The following is a 16,761-nucleotide window of genomic DNA, read 5'->3' as shown; positions in this document are numbered from 1 at the left end:
AAGACAAACGAGGGGGAACGTTGTGAGTTGCTGCGGAGACAGCAACTCTACAGTAATACCCGATACTAAGTCAGTATGGCTCTCCTCCGGCAGACGCCGCTAATATTAAACGACACGACAAAGAGTGCGTGCGAGAGAGACAGAAAATCAGTCTGAGCGTGACGTCGGGCGCTGCGTAGCCACTGCAAATTGATTTCTTGCTTTTGGCTAAAAAAATGATCCGATCTGATCCAGATTCAGCAATCTGATATATATGGTCATTATCTATGATTCTGCGTTTTTATTTTTCTCGAATGTGCAATATTGTGGATGCAACAGATTTTCGTCCTTTGTGGTGGCGGAAGGGGTGGGGCGAAATTCTGAGATATACGTTTTATAGTGAGATCTAACAGAAGTGCGGATACCAAATTTGGTTACTCTAGCCTTAATAGTCTCTGAGATTTGTGGATGCCTCAGATTTTCGTCCTTTGCGGGGGCGGAAGGGTGTGTGGCGAAATTTGGACACGAAACGGTCAAGGTCCGATATCACAGGAATGTGGCTACCAAATTTGGTTGCTCTGACTCTTATAGGTTCTGAGATCCTTGAACTCATATTTTGCAATTGGCAAAACCGACCATGAAACCTGTGTGTTAGAGAGAGACAGAGCGAGAAAGAATGAAATTGTTTTCTCGGGACTCTGCCGCTTATGTGTAGCATAATTTGAGGCGTCTCCGTGCTGTACGAGTAGGAGCACGAGTGCCGCCTCTGCTGGAGCGGCTTCAGCTCCATTAGACGGGACGGGCCCGGCTAAGTCCGCTGCGATATGTCAAAGTAAACGGCTATAAAGTCCCAACTGAAGGCGGAGTGGGTGCCGGAACTGGCGCCAGCAGTAAAAAGTTGCGTGCTCTGCGTTTGGATGATTCCCGCTTGTTGTTGTTTTTGGTGGTGTTAGTTTCGAATTGTTTTCCGAGTTGGGAATTATCAAAGGGGGAAGGGAAACATATGGGGGTGGGGGAAGGAGCTGAGACAGCTTACACCAAACATCACTCACTCATTCGCTCTGCGGCTACGACGGACAACGGGTTCAGACCAATTACAAAAGGCATTTTGGTCAACACAAATTAATTTAAATATTTAAATACTTTAATTATTTTTTAACTGTCCTGTGGGGAGTATAGGGTGCAGACAGGCAGCGTGGAGGAGAGAGTAGGGAGTACAAAAGCCAAGTGCCACGATCCAGGGGCAAACACACATAACTGGATGGCAACCTGCGAGGACGACAACGGGCAAACAGCCAATCGTAAACTTAACTGACAAGTGGAGACTTAACTTCCCATAACAAATTGCATTCCAATTGCATGTCGTCCCTGGGTTCGCAGTCTCCTGTTCCCCCTTCCAAGCCACCAAATCCCGCGAGGCATGAGCAAACACACTCACACAACACACACAACATCCCATCCAGTCCGCACACAGGGACTCTCCAGGCCCATTCTACTGCGGGAGGATGTCGCCATTGCTGTTAATTTAAATTGCTTTAAAAAAGCATGTGTATGTGCAGAAGTCAGTTTAAGATTCAGATGCAGATGAAGAGATGTCAGAATGCTCGCCACATGAAATGAGGAACAGAAGCCGTAGTAGGTATACCGTATCCCCCATTCATCAGGGCAAATGGTAACAGGAGCAACTCCGAGCTGGCAGTTGGCAGCTCCTGTCGAGCAGCCTCTTGAACTGCTTTCACGAGCAGACACACCCACACTTGCAGAAAAGCCCCAATGGAAGGCTGACTCTTGATACCCTTGGTGATCCATCGATCCTTGGATATCTATAATCTATCATCCGATTAAAGTAACGCACAACTTTTTCCTAGATGTCCATATGTTTTGTTAAAGTCACGGCTTTCTTTCAGTGCACACACATGCCATGCTCGAAGGAATCCTAAAGGGTGTGAAAAAGTATGAATGCAGCCAAGAAGGTGCTTACGAATGGGCCAGGACTTGAGTCGGAGCCAACGTGGGGCACGGGCCCCTGCTCTGAAAGGAAAACAAAATTATGCAACTTGAGAACCAGAAAACAGACAGACAGATAGGGCATGACACCTCACAATCACACTGGGATTGGTGGTTTGGGGGTCTGCTGCTCCTTGGCTGCTCCTCAGCTGCCATCTCAGTTGCAGTTTTCTGTTGCTGTTGCATAAAATATGGCTGCTGCTGCTGGAGCGTCTCGACAGCGCCAGCAGCTCCTCCTCCACCAAATCCCTGGGAAAAGTATTGTTCTTATTGATAAAAATGCTTAAGTTGACAACTTTTCACTCAACCAAGATCGTGTGGGTTGTCGCCAAAAAAAAAAAAAACACTTTAGCCCTAGTCCCAGTCCCTACGCTGCCTCCAGTCAAAAGTTTATTAAAATTCAGGACAAGAAGCAGCCTAGCCGCAACAAGAAAGTACCCAGAAATTTTATTACAAACAAAAACGAAGAGATATTGTTGGGGCCGAGGCCTTAGATACCCTTCCAGGTCCATCTTCCGTTCTGATTGAGATACATATTTCGATGAGCTCCTACCAGTTCCTAAACCAGCTTACATATATGATTTATTAAGTCTGAGATGTGAAAATAATAATACCCTTTGTACTCTTTGTAAGGGTGCACAAATAAGGCAAAAGATAAACGTAGTGGAGTAGGGAGCTGGTAGCTGGGAGCAGGGAGGAGCCATGCTTTGCCACATGTGTCGCCTTTGGGGACAAATCGATGGCAGATTGAATTGAAGCAGCAGCTGAGCCTGGGGCTGTCTCCGTCCCGCCAGTCCCAGTCTCGGTCCCTGTCGCACTGCGGTTCAATTCAATGATTTGCGGCTCCGGCAGCGTCTTAATTTATCAGCTCCCTGCCTTCCCAAGACAATTTCTGCCTAATGGAGAGGCAGAGATGCGATGCCGTGAAACTTTTTAAAATTCTTTGCAGTTGAGTTAAACTTTTGGCCAAAATAATTTGTATGCGGCTGCCACCAGCTTACAAGAGAAAGTTCTCTGCTGCACGGATGTGCGCCGGGTGGGGAGAGTGGACGAATGTCTTCTGTCTGCTGCTCAAAGGGGGAAGCTTTGATTGGAAGAACTACATATATGTTGAGGCTACTTATTAAGGTCTTCCTTTGGCTGCTCGCAATCATATGTGCATATGTCCCTTTCTGCCAGGGTGTTTTTTAAAAGGTGGCAATTTGATCAAGGGTCGCACAGAAAGCGATTCTACAACATCCATGTCGTTATAGAACTATACAAAGAAGTGTTTATTTAATTCTTTTTCCAGTAGTGTGTCCTTTGTAAGGAATGTCTAAAGGCGGAACAGAGGCCTCACATTTTTTAATCACTCCTTGCTAGGTGGCTGAACACTTAAGTTGCATTGTCCTCGGGTCCGGGACTTGCACATGGTTGCTTTTTCCATTGAAGTGGTGGGAGGGAGCGGAGAGAGAGTGAGGCAGTGTCCCTGGGTTCCGCTCTGCCTGTTGGAATGTGTTGACATAGCGCTAAATTTTACAGTTACTTTTTGTTTGCCATTCTGCTAGACGTTCTTTCCCACTATGTACACTCTTGTGATGAACCTATTTCAGGCTGAGGTAAGCTCAGTCCCGTCCAGGGGTCAATCCACAAGAAATTTGCAGAAATGTGATGGAACCTTAAGGGCGGCGTCAGGAGGCGGCCTGTCGTAGAGAGGTGGATCGGGGCTAGGATCGGCGTCGCTCGTCGTGTATACGAAACGGCTGCGTAGACCGTCGGTGCCTCGGCTAATTGGGGTGAACTTACGCAATCGGGGGTTTTTACTTTGATAATTCGACACTTTATTGTAATTCTTAGCGGTTTAAATGAACTTATTTTAATTGGTCGCCGATGTCTTCTTGTGAGTTCCGGGTACCGCGTCTGTACTCCGGACCGGGTCTCTGCGTAAGTTGCTCTTTGGTTCTCGTCGCCGTCTTTTTATAGGCCCGTATTGCTGGGTCGGCGGGTTTGACAAATGCACTTCCGCGTCGGGGCGCAATTTGCCGTTCTTGGTGATCGTCGCAGATTTTGGCGGCGCCGACTTTCCTCCGTCGATGAACCCGGAAGGCCGCACTCGGTCGATGGCTTGGTTTGGAGTGGGGAAAGTTCGCGTGACCTGATGTCTTTGGTCATCGTTCTAGAGTTGGCGCGTATTGATCGGTGGTTGCTTGCGGAGGGGGGCGTTGGTTGTGGGGTGCGGTGCGATGCGCTCATTATAGGTCGGGGGACGGATTGTATCGAAACCTTTTAGGTTCGTTACACCCTCCCCTTTCTTCCCCGACGAGAGTTACGAAGACTCGTGCGTCGGGTGCGCGGCGGTGGCTCCTGTACCTTTGTTCGAACCACCAACTGTCGAATAGGGTCCGCCCCCGCGGCTCTAGTCGCCACCGTACCTCCTGGATTAGAGGCATCGGTCTCCGCGTAGTCGTCAATTTCCATGGGTTCGTCGGCGTTGGGGTCCTCGTTGGGGGTAGTGGTCCGTGGCGGCTGGTGTCCTCGTTGAGACTGTCCTCTTCGTCGGTGTTGAGGGACCCGCGGAGATCGGGGGTCGCGTCGCGGTGCCTAGCGTAGTCGTTGAATCTATCGCCCATGGGGGAAAACGAAGGGGTCGTGATCCGAGGGACGCGTGGCGGGGTGCCTCTCCGTGCTTGCTAGTACGAGGGCAGCTCCGACGGCCCTCCTTGCAAGGTGATGCTGCCCGGCGGGCAGTGGCGGGAGTATGGCGGCGGGGGGTCGTATCTCCGGGTCTCGGGGGTCTCCTCCTCCGAGTCCGTGGTGTACTCTTCTCCGTCGTCCGTGCTGTTGCCGGACGACGTTCCGCTCTCCGTGTCCGTGTCGACGTCGGACCTCTCCGAGTCGGTGTCCCCCGTGAGGTCGATGACTTCGTTGGTTCCGACGTGGTCTTCAGGTGCGGCGTTCATGGCGTTGGCTGGTTTCTTCTGGTGGAGGTGGCGATTCCTTAGAATCGGAGGTGGCGCTATTTAACGAGGGTTTACGCTGATGTTGCGGAGATGGCTTTTGTCGGATCGGCAGTGTTGCTTTTCCCTTTCAGCCTTGTACCTCGGTAAGGGTCCTCGTCAGCGGTTCTGGGGTGCAATTGGATCCTCGGGCTGTTTCGACAGTGTTCCCGGGCCCTCCCGCTGACGGGTGCGTTTTCTTTTCTTTTTATGCTTCCGTGGGTTCGTGTTTCCGTCGTTCGTGGCCGGGGTCGTCTACTGGGCTTGGCGCCGGGTCGTCTCTTAGACTTCGTTGATCGTTGTTTGCGGTCTGGGGACGGTGTTCGCGAGTTGCCTCGTCGGGGGGGGGGAGGTTAATAGAGTCTGGCCCCTGGTTTGGCTGACGTCGTCGTGACTTGGGGAGCGCGGTACGGCGCGATCGGCGGTTGTTGGCCGTTTTCTTTGCTCTGTGCTGCGTCGGCGTTCTGTTCCGGCGCCTTTACGTTGCGGCGGCGGTATAACATTCCGATGATGACGCAGAGGGGTACGACGGTGACGAGTGTGAGTATGTACGATGAAGTACTCTTCACTGTCAGTAAGTCGCGCAGGTTGTCGATGTGGTTGAGATTCTTCAGGCTTAGTTCTCGTAAGAACGGTAAGCTGAACTTCTCGTGGTGGTCCGTCACGTTGACTCGGGCCATAGCTGATACTACTGCTTTCCTTTTGGACTCGCCCAGGTGGTTGATGTACCAGGTGCCGTTCAGTGCGACTCGTCGATGACGGTCACGTTGGCGTCGTTTACGATGATCGTGCCGTGGTCGACTGTTGTTACTGGGTCCAGGTGTCCGGGTAGCGTGGCGCAGTGTGCAGTGGATCCCGCTACTAGTTGTTGCGCGCAGGTAGTTATTCGTCGCTCCTTGCAAAACGTTGCGGCGACGCTGGGTTCGCAGCTGCCGATGTTGAGCACCCGGGTCCCGCACTCGGCCACTGCTCCTTCGTCGCTGAAATCCAAGATTTTGTTCCCGTGTTGGACCGGGAATATGAGCAACTTCTTGCAGATGAGCTTGGGCTGGGGGCACCCTATCAGAAACCGTAGTAGGTCGGCGTCCTGGAAGGCGGTGACGTTGGAGACATCCAGGAGTTCCACCAGGCTTATGTTGGCGAAGTGCTCGTTCAGCTCTCGGATGTCGGTGCCGGCGAGGAGGGTCGGGCTCACCATCTTGATTTTGGCTAGTGTCAGCCCCAGGATGAGTGTTCTCTAAGTCGGTGATCACGATTCGGTTTCTGGCTACCATGCTCCCCGCCAGCAGGCTGTCCTCTGCGTCGTCCGATTTCACAATGTGGTTCATCAGTCCGGTCATCTCGTTTAGGCGGGCCTGAATCTTCGTGTTAATCTCGATCTGCCTGTTGCTGGCGTCTACCAGTTGGGTCTGCTTGAATTTCATCTGCTCCAAGTCGTCGAAGTCGGGGTCCCGGCTACCACTTTCAGCGCGGTTCCGAGTACGTTGATTCTTCGGGCTTCCCGATGGTGGATCCGCAGGGTGGCGACCAGGTCCCTGATGCGCTCTAGGTCGGCGCGTATCACCTGAGACATCCTGTTCACCTTGAACTCTTCGATGGCCCGTTGGGTTCGGTGGGCGTAATCTTCGTAGGACGTGACGTTCGTGGTGTGGCTCAAGTATCCGGGCCTGTCCCAGATGACAACGTCGCCGTCGATGATCGGGAGCAGGAGCACGTGCAGTTTGGCAGCCATGGCGAACCGACAAATGGCCCAAGCCAATGCCAATGCGCCAGAGAACCATCTGCGGCTATCCTGGACACCCAGATGATGGCCACGCTGAGCCCCCAGACTGTCATGGACTACTTCTGCCGCAAATCCAATCCGTTCTACGACCATTTGTGCAACAACGAGACGATACGGATGCAGCGGCTGGGACCCGAGCATCTGCAGTAGGTTCGCTCTTCATCCACTAATCCACTTGGCTAATGATAACTTTATTTGCAGCAACATGATTGGACTGGAGTACATCTTACTGCATGTGGCCGAACCCATTCTGTATGTGATACGCAAACAGCATCGTCACAATCCCTCGGAAGCGACACCCATTGCCGACTACTACATAATTGGAGGCACTGTTTACAAGGCGCCCGATTTGGCAAACGTCATCAATGCACGCATAGTATGTACTCCATTAATGTACTCTTGAGCTAAGCTAAGCCCATTTGATTTCAGCTCAACACAGTCGTCAATCTTCAGTCTGCCTTCGAGGAGGCCAGCAGCTATGTCCGGTATCACCCCAGCAAAGGATACACTTGGGATTTTTCCTCCAACAAAGTTTGTAAGCATCAATACTTGTTTGCAAATTCTCTGTTTTCTGTTTAAGTCGAAAATTTTCTGCAGTGTCCGACAAGTCCAAGTAGGACAAAAAAGATGCCAGCGCTGTGAAGGATGAAAATAGCGGCACTCTGTTCCAGAAGCAACGTGTGGACATGCTGCTGGCCGAATTGTTACGCAAGTTTCCACCGCCCATCCCTCCCATGCTACAGAATCTCCAGCAGCAGCCCTTGGCAGCGGGGGATGAAATGACACCCGGCGGTATCAATGCAACCGATATGAACAATGCCACGGGGCCGCTGGATATAAAGACAGAGGGTGTGGACATGAAACCCCCACCCGAAAAGAAGTCCAAGTGATTATGTAAGTGTATTTTTGTTCGTCGGTTGTTGGAGATTAAATTACACTGGAACTAAGACTAAGCTAGAGTAAAGACAAAATGTTTGATTTAATCCTTAGCACTCGGTGCTTCATCTTTAGCGGCGACTTTCATGGTCTGACTCTTCGAGTGCATCGTCATGCAGTGGTTGGTGTACTCCAGTATACTCTTGAACGGCTGCTTGCAGATGTTGCATGGCACAGTCTTTGTGGGCGTACGGTAAACACCAGCATGGGCAACGTTCTTTGGCGCCTTTTTCACGGACGGCGGTCCCATGGCCTTGGCTCCATTAGGGGCAGCTAGAATGGTAGATAAAAGCGTTAGAACAGTTCCATCCTGTCTTTAGATAACTTAAAGCTTACCCTTTCCAATTGGTGTTGTAATTTGAAGACGTGGTGCCTTGTGTGCATTCAAAACTGGTGGACCACCGCCACCTACAGTAGCTATTTTAGGTAGCTGCGCCTTCTTCACATGATTAAGTTCTGTGAACTCCAGCTTGCGCTTTTCGGCTGGTGGTATTTTGTCACAGTTCTGCATTAGATGAATGTGCAGAGTACGCTCCAGGGCGAAGTTCTTGTCGCAGAACGGGCAACGATTCTTGCTCCCGCCAGTGGCACTCGGATTGCCGTTTAGTCTCTTTAGGGTCTTGGGTCCATTCTCTACCATGTCGTGCATGCGAACATGCATATCGTGCAGGCTCTTCACACGGAAAGTGGCTCCGCAAGACTTGCAATTGAAGACTGCATCAGATGCGGGCTGAGTTGGGGCCTTCGAAGCGGCTGGTATGACATTTTTGGGACAACTGTTCCCTGTGGTGGATATGGACATGCGCGAAATGCCAGATTTGGTCTTGGGTATAGGCAAAACGCTCCGGCGGCTTACTGATAGCCCGCCGCCTGCGACCATCTTGCGGGATGGACTGTTCAGCGTAGTTTTCACTACAACGGACATGCGTTGTTTGAAGGAGTAGGTGCGCGTCTCGACAGCGCCTGTCGGCAACATTGAGCGTCGTGGATGCGGCAAGGTCCCAGAAGCTTTAGGAAGTAACGATACTCGCTTTTTGGTGGGTTCGAAAGTTAATGGTTTCGAGGTCGAAACGCTGGCGCTGGATATCTTTAGAGCCTTGGAAAGCAGCTCGGAGACTTCGTTGACAACATCAGCGACTGGGGGAGTCTCTTTTACATCTTTAACTTCTGGAGAACAAGCGAGAACCGACGAATCCTCATTGGACACTGAAAACCGGATCGGTTTAACACAGAATTGCGGGAATACTGGCGATAGGGACAAGACTCACCTTCGGTAATGTTCTCTAGCACCACATTTGCACTTAAAGGGTAAACGGTGTTGAGGATATTCGGCTTAGCAACCTCCTGCATTGAGACTTCATCCGTGGTGGAGTCTTCAGTCTTCAAAGTATTGAATTTCACGGTGGTACCCGTCAGTTCCAAGGAGCTGGAAATTGTTGAATTATTACCGCCTGGATTCTCATCGGGCAGTGAGTTCTCCTTGTTCTCCGCATTATCCATTTCGACAGGCATTGCCAGCGACTCTGCTGCCATGATTTTCTTTGAGGGCGTTGAGCTCAAAGCGTTGTGCTTGTTCAACAAGCAGTAGTCGAATGGTTTCAATGGCGAGTTTGGCTCGGAATTAATGAGTGCCGAGTGGTGCAGAGCCTGGACGACGGCCCGTTTCATCTCCGTATCTTCTACAGTCTTGTCCAAATTGGCTTCCATCTTGGAGCTGTGCACCTCCATATATTTCGTCTGGTTAATAATTTGCCCAATTGGCTACTCAAAGTAAATTTGATTTGTCAAAGAGAAACGCCACTAACAATGAAAAACAATTTGCGAACGCCAGAACCGACGCTGTACCAAAAACAAAGCCGCTAATATTTTAAAAAGATTTTCCAACACTAGTCATTCGAAAAAATTCAATAAATATCAATAATTTTCTTAGCTCTTATTTCCAGAGACACACTCGACACGACACAACTATATACTGAATATGATGAAATAAATTAATTCAGCACTTGAAAGTTTTTCATTTCGTCGCCTTCTTTGATTGACGAAAACTATATAATACCGTATTTTTGAAAATGAGACGGTATATTTCAGTAGTCAGCCGTATATTTTATCCTTGTTCTCTTTTTCACAAAATGGCCATTGCGCATACCCTAGGGCAGAGGGTATTATAGAATTTAGGAAATGCTTGTCATCCGTGGATCCAATGGCCATACTCAATGCGGATTTTTGATGCCAGCAAAGACGTAAAATCCCATACACACTACGTTACACACTTACCTCTTTCCTTAAACCTTATGTGGAGATAATGTTTTTTATCCCCAATCGGCCGACTAATTATTTCGAATTAAATAAAACTCGGCGCAGAAATAAAATTACGATATGTTCTTTAATGCGTGACATCCAAATTGCAAGTGTGGCTTGCCTGCCCTTTACATTGCCGCTCCGATCGCTAAGCGCAGCTTCGCTCGGCCGACGTCGGTAGGCAGACGCAAAGCGGAGATAGCGAAGAGCGAGCTGGCAGAGAGCGTTTAGCAGGGCAAGCAAGCGCAAAGCTTTAACAAACAAATGAGTGACATAGACATAAGTAACAAACAAAATAGGTGCTATTTGGCAAGCAGCTAATCGGCTGGGTTCTGCTCCGAACATTCACCCCCCGTTGGAAGGCAAAGGCTTTCAACAGATCCATCCTGAAGGGGCAGAACCGCTATTTTTCCAACGGCCCTCTTGAAGATGCTTGACAGGGCGCAGCTGGCTGCTACGGTGGGATGATCGTCGAACGCAGCAATCGGCGCTTCTTTACGAAGGCGGCTTGTCGTGATTACGTCTTGATCATCGGGAACCTCTGTAATTGCATAGAATGGCAGGAAATTTGGCAATGTAGAAATTGTTGAAAGTTGAATTTCATTTAGCGTGGATATGTAGGTTTTTAATATATGGAAAAGTTCGAGCTGCAGTTCCTGATTCTCCGATCGCAGTTTTTCCACTTGCACCTGGCACTCGAGCAGCTGCTTCCTGCATTGCTGCTCTAAGTTTTGGTACTCCAGCGTTGTGGGTCGAAAATCGTCAATAGAGATGCACGAGGAATTTTCAAAAGCGGCTAAAGCTGCACGCTTATTCTCCGAGCTATCAATGCTTCCTGATACTATCCAACCAAGTTTAGTCTCCTGCAATGTTGGCAATTGGGCTGATAGTCGAATCTGTCCGACGCACATTAAATCGAAGAACAAACCAGAACCTATCAACAGATCGATACGTTGGGGCTTGGAGAAATTAGGATCAGCTAGTTTTAGATTATTCGGCATTGGCCAATCCTTTGCGTCTACGCCGAAGTTAGGCTGCATTTCCGTAATTGAGTTGGTGACAATTGCAGCGAAGGAAGCTCGATAGCTTGCGTCCTGGGATTGTACAACTATATGTACAGACTTGCTCGAAGGTAGAATGGAATCTCCCATTCCAGAGATGTGAACATAAGACGAGCGATGATCCAACTGCAACTGATCAGCAAGTCTAGATGTTACAAAGTTTGCCTGTGATGCAGAATCCAAAATGGCACGACATGGGATAAGTGCTCCATAACGATCTGTTACATGGACGAGGGCAGTAGGTAGCAACACGTTCTGGCTAGGCTGAGATTTCTGGATCGAGGGGGGAGGGCTAGAACACCCGCTTGCTAGAAGCACAGTCGCGGCCTCTTGCTGGATAGATTGCTCGGCCGGTGAAGAGGAAGATGAAGCACCAGTTCCCGATGGAATGTGGAGTAGCGTGTGATGTTTGGCCTGGCAATGCCTGCAAAGTCCTGACCTGCACCTCTGCAATTCATGGCCTTTGTTGAGGCAGTTCAAACACAAGCGGCTCTTCTTTGCTTCTTTGTATCGTTCAAACGCAGAGAGATTCAGGAATTCCTGACATCTAGTATGGTAATGCTCGGAGGAATTGCAATGGTTACATATGGGGTTAGGATGGTCGTTACTGGAGGTGATAAGGGTGACAGGTTTGTCTTCTCCCACCTGCTGGCTAGGAATTGTTACCATAGCCGATCCCAAATTTTCCAGCATCCGACATCTTGCTTCCAAGAATGAGGCCATGCTTGACCACCGAGGCAATCCTGACGTCGGCAAGTTCTCTTCCCATTTCTCCTTTGTTTTGTGGTCCAGTTTCGTGCCTATGATGAAGATCAGCAACCCATCCGAAATCTCCTGCGGGGTCGCCAAGGTCTGAAGTGCACGCAAGTGCGAATTGATTTTGTCGCTGAGCGCGCGCAAGCCGATAGCTGAGCCCTTCTCCACCCCTTGCAGCCCGAAAATAGCCTTGACGTGTGCCTGAAAATGTAACAGTTTATTATCGAATCGCAACATTAGCAAATTCAACGCCTTGTCGTAATTCTCCTCAGAAAGTTCCAAGGAACGAATCGTATCCAGCGCAGCACCATCTAGACATCCACGAAGATATTGGAATTTTTCGATGATTGGTATACGATGGTCTTTGTGCACCATTGTCGCGAACATCGAGTGGAATTCTGGCCAATCCATGTAGTTCCCCCCGAATCGCGGAAGCTGCAACTCGGGCATTCGAGAACGGCCTATACTATTATAGGCGAACAACGACGAATTCCCCTCGAGAGTATGCCGAGCCGTTGAATTGGCAACATTTACCGTGCGAGCAGCCATCAACTCCCGCGACAGCCTGGACCTAACCTTCACATAAACATTCGAAAAGTCCAGTCGGGCATCATGGGCTAACTGCAGGAAATCCAGCCTTTCAAGGCTCGTTTGAGCGGCATCGAAATCCGCATTCATTCGCTCGATTTGCTCTAAGCGAGCTTGAAGTTCTGCCTCATCTAACTCGGCAAGCTCTTCCTTGGTGAGAAAGCGATCCATGGCCTTTAGTTGGCGCGCGATGGACTCGGCCTTGTGCTTGTAGAAATCTACATCACTCGGCATTGCTGCGTTCGCGACATTGGTAGGCTCAGGTGCTGCCATGTTGAGGTTTTAAAAGAGTCACTCAGCACGACCGAAAAAGACACCCTGTATACGTATAAACGTGGGAGCCGAAAGCAAAGGGATTACAGCTAATGCCTTTAGCTGTGCGGCTGTGCGAGCTGTCCGATTCCGCTTTGTACTCCGCTTGTGTGTATTAGTGAGTTCGCTGCACTGCCTACCGCACTGCACTGACCGAATTGTCGCGACAGAGAAATTAATAGCCAGCAATGCGTGTATGTAGGTGTATGTAAGTGTGTTTTAGCACCGAATTGTGCTTAACCGCCGAAAATTTGCTAGGGCTAACGAATGTCGATCGCGAATGATTATTAATTGACACTGCAACTCAGAGATCACGTCGGGGTCACCAAATTTTATGTGGAGATAATGTTTTTTATCCCCAATCGGCCGACTAATTATTTCGAATTAAATAAAACTCGGCGCAGAAATAAAATTACGATATGTTCTTTAATGCGTGACATCCAAATTGCAAGTGTGGCTTGCCTGCCCTTTACATTGCCGCTCCGATCGCTAAGCGCAGCTTCGCTCGGCCGACGGCGGGAGGCAGACGCAAAGCGGAGATAGCGAAGAGCGAGCTGGCAGAGAGCGTTTAGCAGGGCAAGCAAGCGCAAAGCTTTAACAAACAAATGAGTGACATAGACATAAGTAACAAACAAAATAGGTGCTATTTGGCAAGCAGCTAATCGGCTGGGTTCTGCTCCGAACACCTTATTTTAAAAATAGGTACTTTAAATTAATAAATCTTGTAGGAAATTAGCTCATCATTCGAAAATGTGCTCAGCGCTGAGAGTCCTATTTAGCTATATCAAATCGAATATTCAAATCAAGTAATATGGTTCCAATCCTTGACGGGGAACGATTAACACTTTGTTGGCCAAGGGGTATTTTAATATATTACCGAAAATAATGACAATTTCAGGTGAAAGATATCATGGCTCAAGTATCCGGGCCTGTCCCAGATGACGACGTCGCCGTCGATGGTCGGGATATAACTCGCCGTGGAATAGTCGTTTTTAACCGCTCTTTGGAGCTGTACTCGCGGAGCACGCTCTTCTTTTTCGCTTCCGTGTTGCACCGGGGGTGCGTTTTGGGATCGCCTGCCGCTTTGCTACCATCTCGTTTCTTGCCCCGTCGGCGGGTCTGCGTTGGGGTTTCCGCGTTCTCTTCGCTTCGTCAGTGGGTTTGTGGGGCGCATGGTCGTGAGCGTTACGTTACTTCTTTCGCTGGCGTCAGCGCTGTTCGATTAATTGGTGGTCGCGCGGTTCGCTGCGCTTGCATTCTCGGCGGTATTATGCCATCGGCCTCGTTTTTATGCCGGTGCTGTCTTTTGGCCGGGTGGCCCGGGTTTTGTTGACTCAGCGGTGCCGTGGTTGGGGCGTCGGGTTGAGGTCTCGTGGCTTTCTTCGTCGATGTCAGCATTCTCGACTAGGTCAGTGTGTTCGTCGGACTCGTGATCGTGAAACTCTCTCAGGTCGTTGATATTTGCGGTTTTGTGTTTCCGGCTTTCGCAGTCTTGGAATTTGTCGATGTTTGGCGATGGAAAACTCTTGCCCCGGTAGGGGCCGTCGAACTTCGGGGCCTGCTTTGCCGCAAAGCCCTCGGCGGCATTTGAGAGGTGGTGTTGGCGTAGTAGTACCAGTGATCCGACGGCGGGGTGCCATAGTCGCCGGCGGAGGTTGTAATGTCTCCCTTGTTCTTGACTGGCTCTCTGGATGTTGTTCCGGACGATGGCGAATACTTCTTTCAGCCGCGTCGCTTTGCTGGTGGCCGTCTCTGGCGTACTCCCTTTCCCGGGCGTGACTTCGTCGTAGAGGGCGCCGGGGAGTCGGGGCTCTCTTCCCTGCAGGAGGAAGGCGGGGCTGAATCCGGTCGTCTCGGAGACGCTGGAGTTGATCGCCAATGTCATCTCGGGTAGGAGCTCGTCCCATGTATTCTGGTGGTCGTCGACGAACTGGGCGATCATCGTTTTCACAGTCCGATTGGCTCTCTCCGTCGGGTTTTCTTGGGGCAATACGGGGCTGTGTGTTGAAGCTCCACTCCTGCGCTTCGCATGAATGTTCTGAACGATCGGCTGGTGAGCTGGGTCCCGTTGTCGCAGACGAATAGTTTCGGCACGCCGAAGCTGCTCAGCATTCGTTCTCTGAAGGCTCGTTCGAGGTTCGCTGTTGTCGCTTTTTTGAGGGGTACCAGTTCGACCCACTTGGAGAAAGTGTCGAAGAATACCAGTAAGATGGTGTTCCCGTGCTTGGACCGTGGTAATGGTCCGACGAAGTCGGCACACAGGGTGGCGAAGGGTTCTTCGGCTTTACGTGTGAGCATCCTGCCCACGGCCTTGCGCTGCGTGGCTTTGAACTTCTGACAGCTTACGCAGCCCTGCACGTACCGTCGCACGTCTCGGTGTAGTCCTGGCCAGTAGTATCGTTGTGTTGTCCTCAGGATTGTTTTCCGGGCGCCAAGGTGTCCTGCCGTTGGTTCGTCGTGGCATTCGCGGAGTACTCTCGTCCGGCCGTTTTTGGGCACGCATAGTTTCCACGGTATGTGGTCGTCGTCGTCGGCTCCGTGTCCTAGATAGCGGTATAGCTGCCCATTTTCGTACGTGTAGTCTGGGTACTTCTGGGATTCGTCTTGGTCTTGTTGGATCCTTTGTTTACGCCAGGTGCATGGTATGTCGTCTTCCTCAATGCGGGAGAGGGTCTCCAGTGGTTGTCTTGACAGTGCGTCTGCGACTACGTTCTGGTTGCCGGCCCGATAGTGCACGTCGTATTGGTATTGCTGTAGTTCGAGCGCCCATCTTGCTACTCTACCGTAAGGGCTCTCGAGGGTATTCAGCCACTTTAGTGCGAGATGATCGGTTATGACGTCGAATCGGTAGCCTTCGAGATAGCATCGCAATTTTCGGATCGCCCAGATGACGGCGAGGCATTCCTTGTCGGTGGCCGAGTAGTTTTCTTCTGCCTTGTTGAGGCGTCGACTGACGTATGCAATGACCCGCTCTTTCCCTTCGATCTCTTGGGTGAGGACCGCGCCTACCCCAAGGTTGCTTGCGTCCGTCTGCAGGGAAATTTTGACGTTAAAGTCTGGGCAGGCGAGTACCGGTGCGGTGGTGAGCAGTGTTTTCAGCTCGTCGAAGGCGTCTTGTTGTTCTTGGCCCCATGTCCATGCTTTCCCTTTCTTCAGCAGCAGTGACATTGGTTGGACTACGGTGGCAAAGTTTGGGACAAATCTGCGGTACCACCCGGCCATGCCTACGCACTGTCGTAGCTCCTTCAGGTTGGTCGGCGGCCTCAGATCCTTTACGGCTGCGATTTTGTCGGGGTCCGTCCCAGGTATTTTATCCGGCGTTGAAAGAAGGCACACTTCTCCGTGTTGACCCGTAGGTTTGCCTTCCGCAGTCGTGCGAAAACTTCTTTCACGTTGTTCAGGTGTTCCTGGAAGCTTTTCCCGACGATGACGATGTCGTCGAGACATGCGAACGCGAATGGTTCCATGTCTGCGCCGATAACGGCGTCGAGGGTCCGTTGAAACGTGGCTCCCGCGGAGTGTAAACCGAAAGGCATTACTTTCCATTGGTATAATCCTCGGCCGGGTATCGTGAATGCCGTGGCTTCCCGGCTGTCGCGGGCCATTGGGATTTGCCAATACCCGTTTTTCAGGTCCAGGGTCGTGATGAAGTGGGCATTTCGGAGTATGTAGTTGATCCTGGGTAGCGGGTACGCGTCCGGGATGGAACGCTCGTTTAGCTGCCGAAAATCTACACACATGCGCCATCTCCCGTCCTTTTTGCGGACCAGGACGATTGGCGCTCTGTGGGGGCTCCGTTCCGAATCGTCCTCGGGTGGGTCGTCAATTCCTGGGTCGCAAGTGTGGTCGGGGTTCTCGGGGAGGATTGTTGTGTCGAAGGCGCTTGGTGGTTCGACTTCGCGAGTGTATTCGCTTATGCTGGCGACGATGGCGGGTGCCTCGATCATGAGCAGGGGGCTCGTGTGTGTCCTGGGGGGTGCTTGCGCGACGTTGTACTCAGCGTGATGTACGAACGTGCGGGTCTCGATGGCGATCGTAGCGTTTGACCGACGGCTAGTTTGGGCGG

General features: G+C 50.8%; 1 protein-coding gene and 1 pseudogene across 1 annotated transcript; one reads left to right on the top strand and one right to left on the bottom strand.

Moving 5' to 3' along the window:
• The first annotated feature begins 6,670 nt into the window (after positions 1-6,670).
• Positions 6,671-7,693, top strand: LOC117190827 (annotated as a pseudogene).
• On the bottom strand, positions 7,632-9,628 carry LOC117190826. The gene is made up of 3 exons (XM_033395864.1): positions 8,949-9,628; positions 8,017-8,886; positions 7,632-7,953 (listed from the first exon to the last, which is right to left on the bottom strand). Exons 1-3 carry the CDS (start codon positions 9,406-9,408, stop codon positions 7,724-7,726), a joined length of 1,560 nt encoding a protein of 519 aa, XP_033251755.1. The 5' UTR covers positions 9,409-9,628; the 3' UTR covers positions 7,632-7,723.
• Positions 9,629-16,761: the final 7,133 nt, after the last annotated feature.

The sequence above is a fragment of the Drosophila miranda genome (assembly GCF_003369915.1).
Source record: "Drosophila miranda strain MSH22 chromosome Y unlocalized genomic scaffold, D.miranda_PacBio2.1 Contig_Y1_pilon, whole genome shotgun sequence".
Classification (NCBI taxonomy): domain Eukaryota; kingdom Metazoa; phylum Arthropoda; class Insecta; order Diptera; family Drosophilidae; genus Drosophila; species Drosophila miranda.
This window is presented reverse-complemented; position numbering and strand designations above follow the sequence as displayed.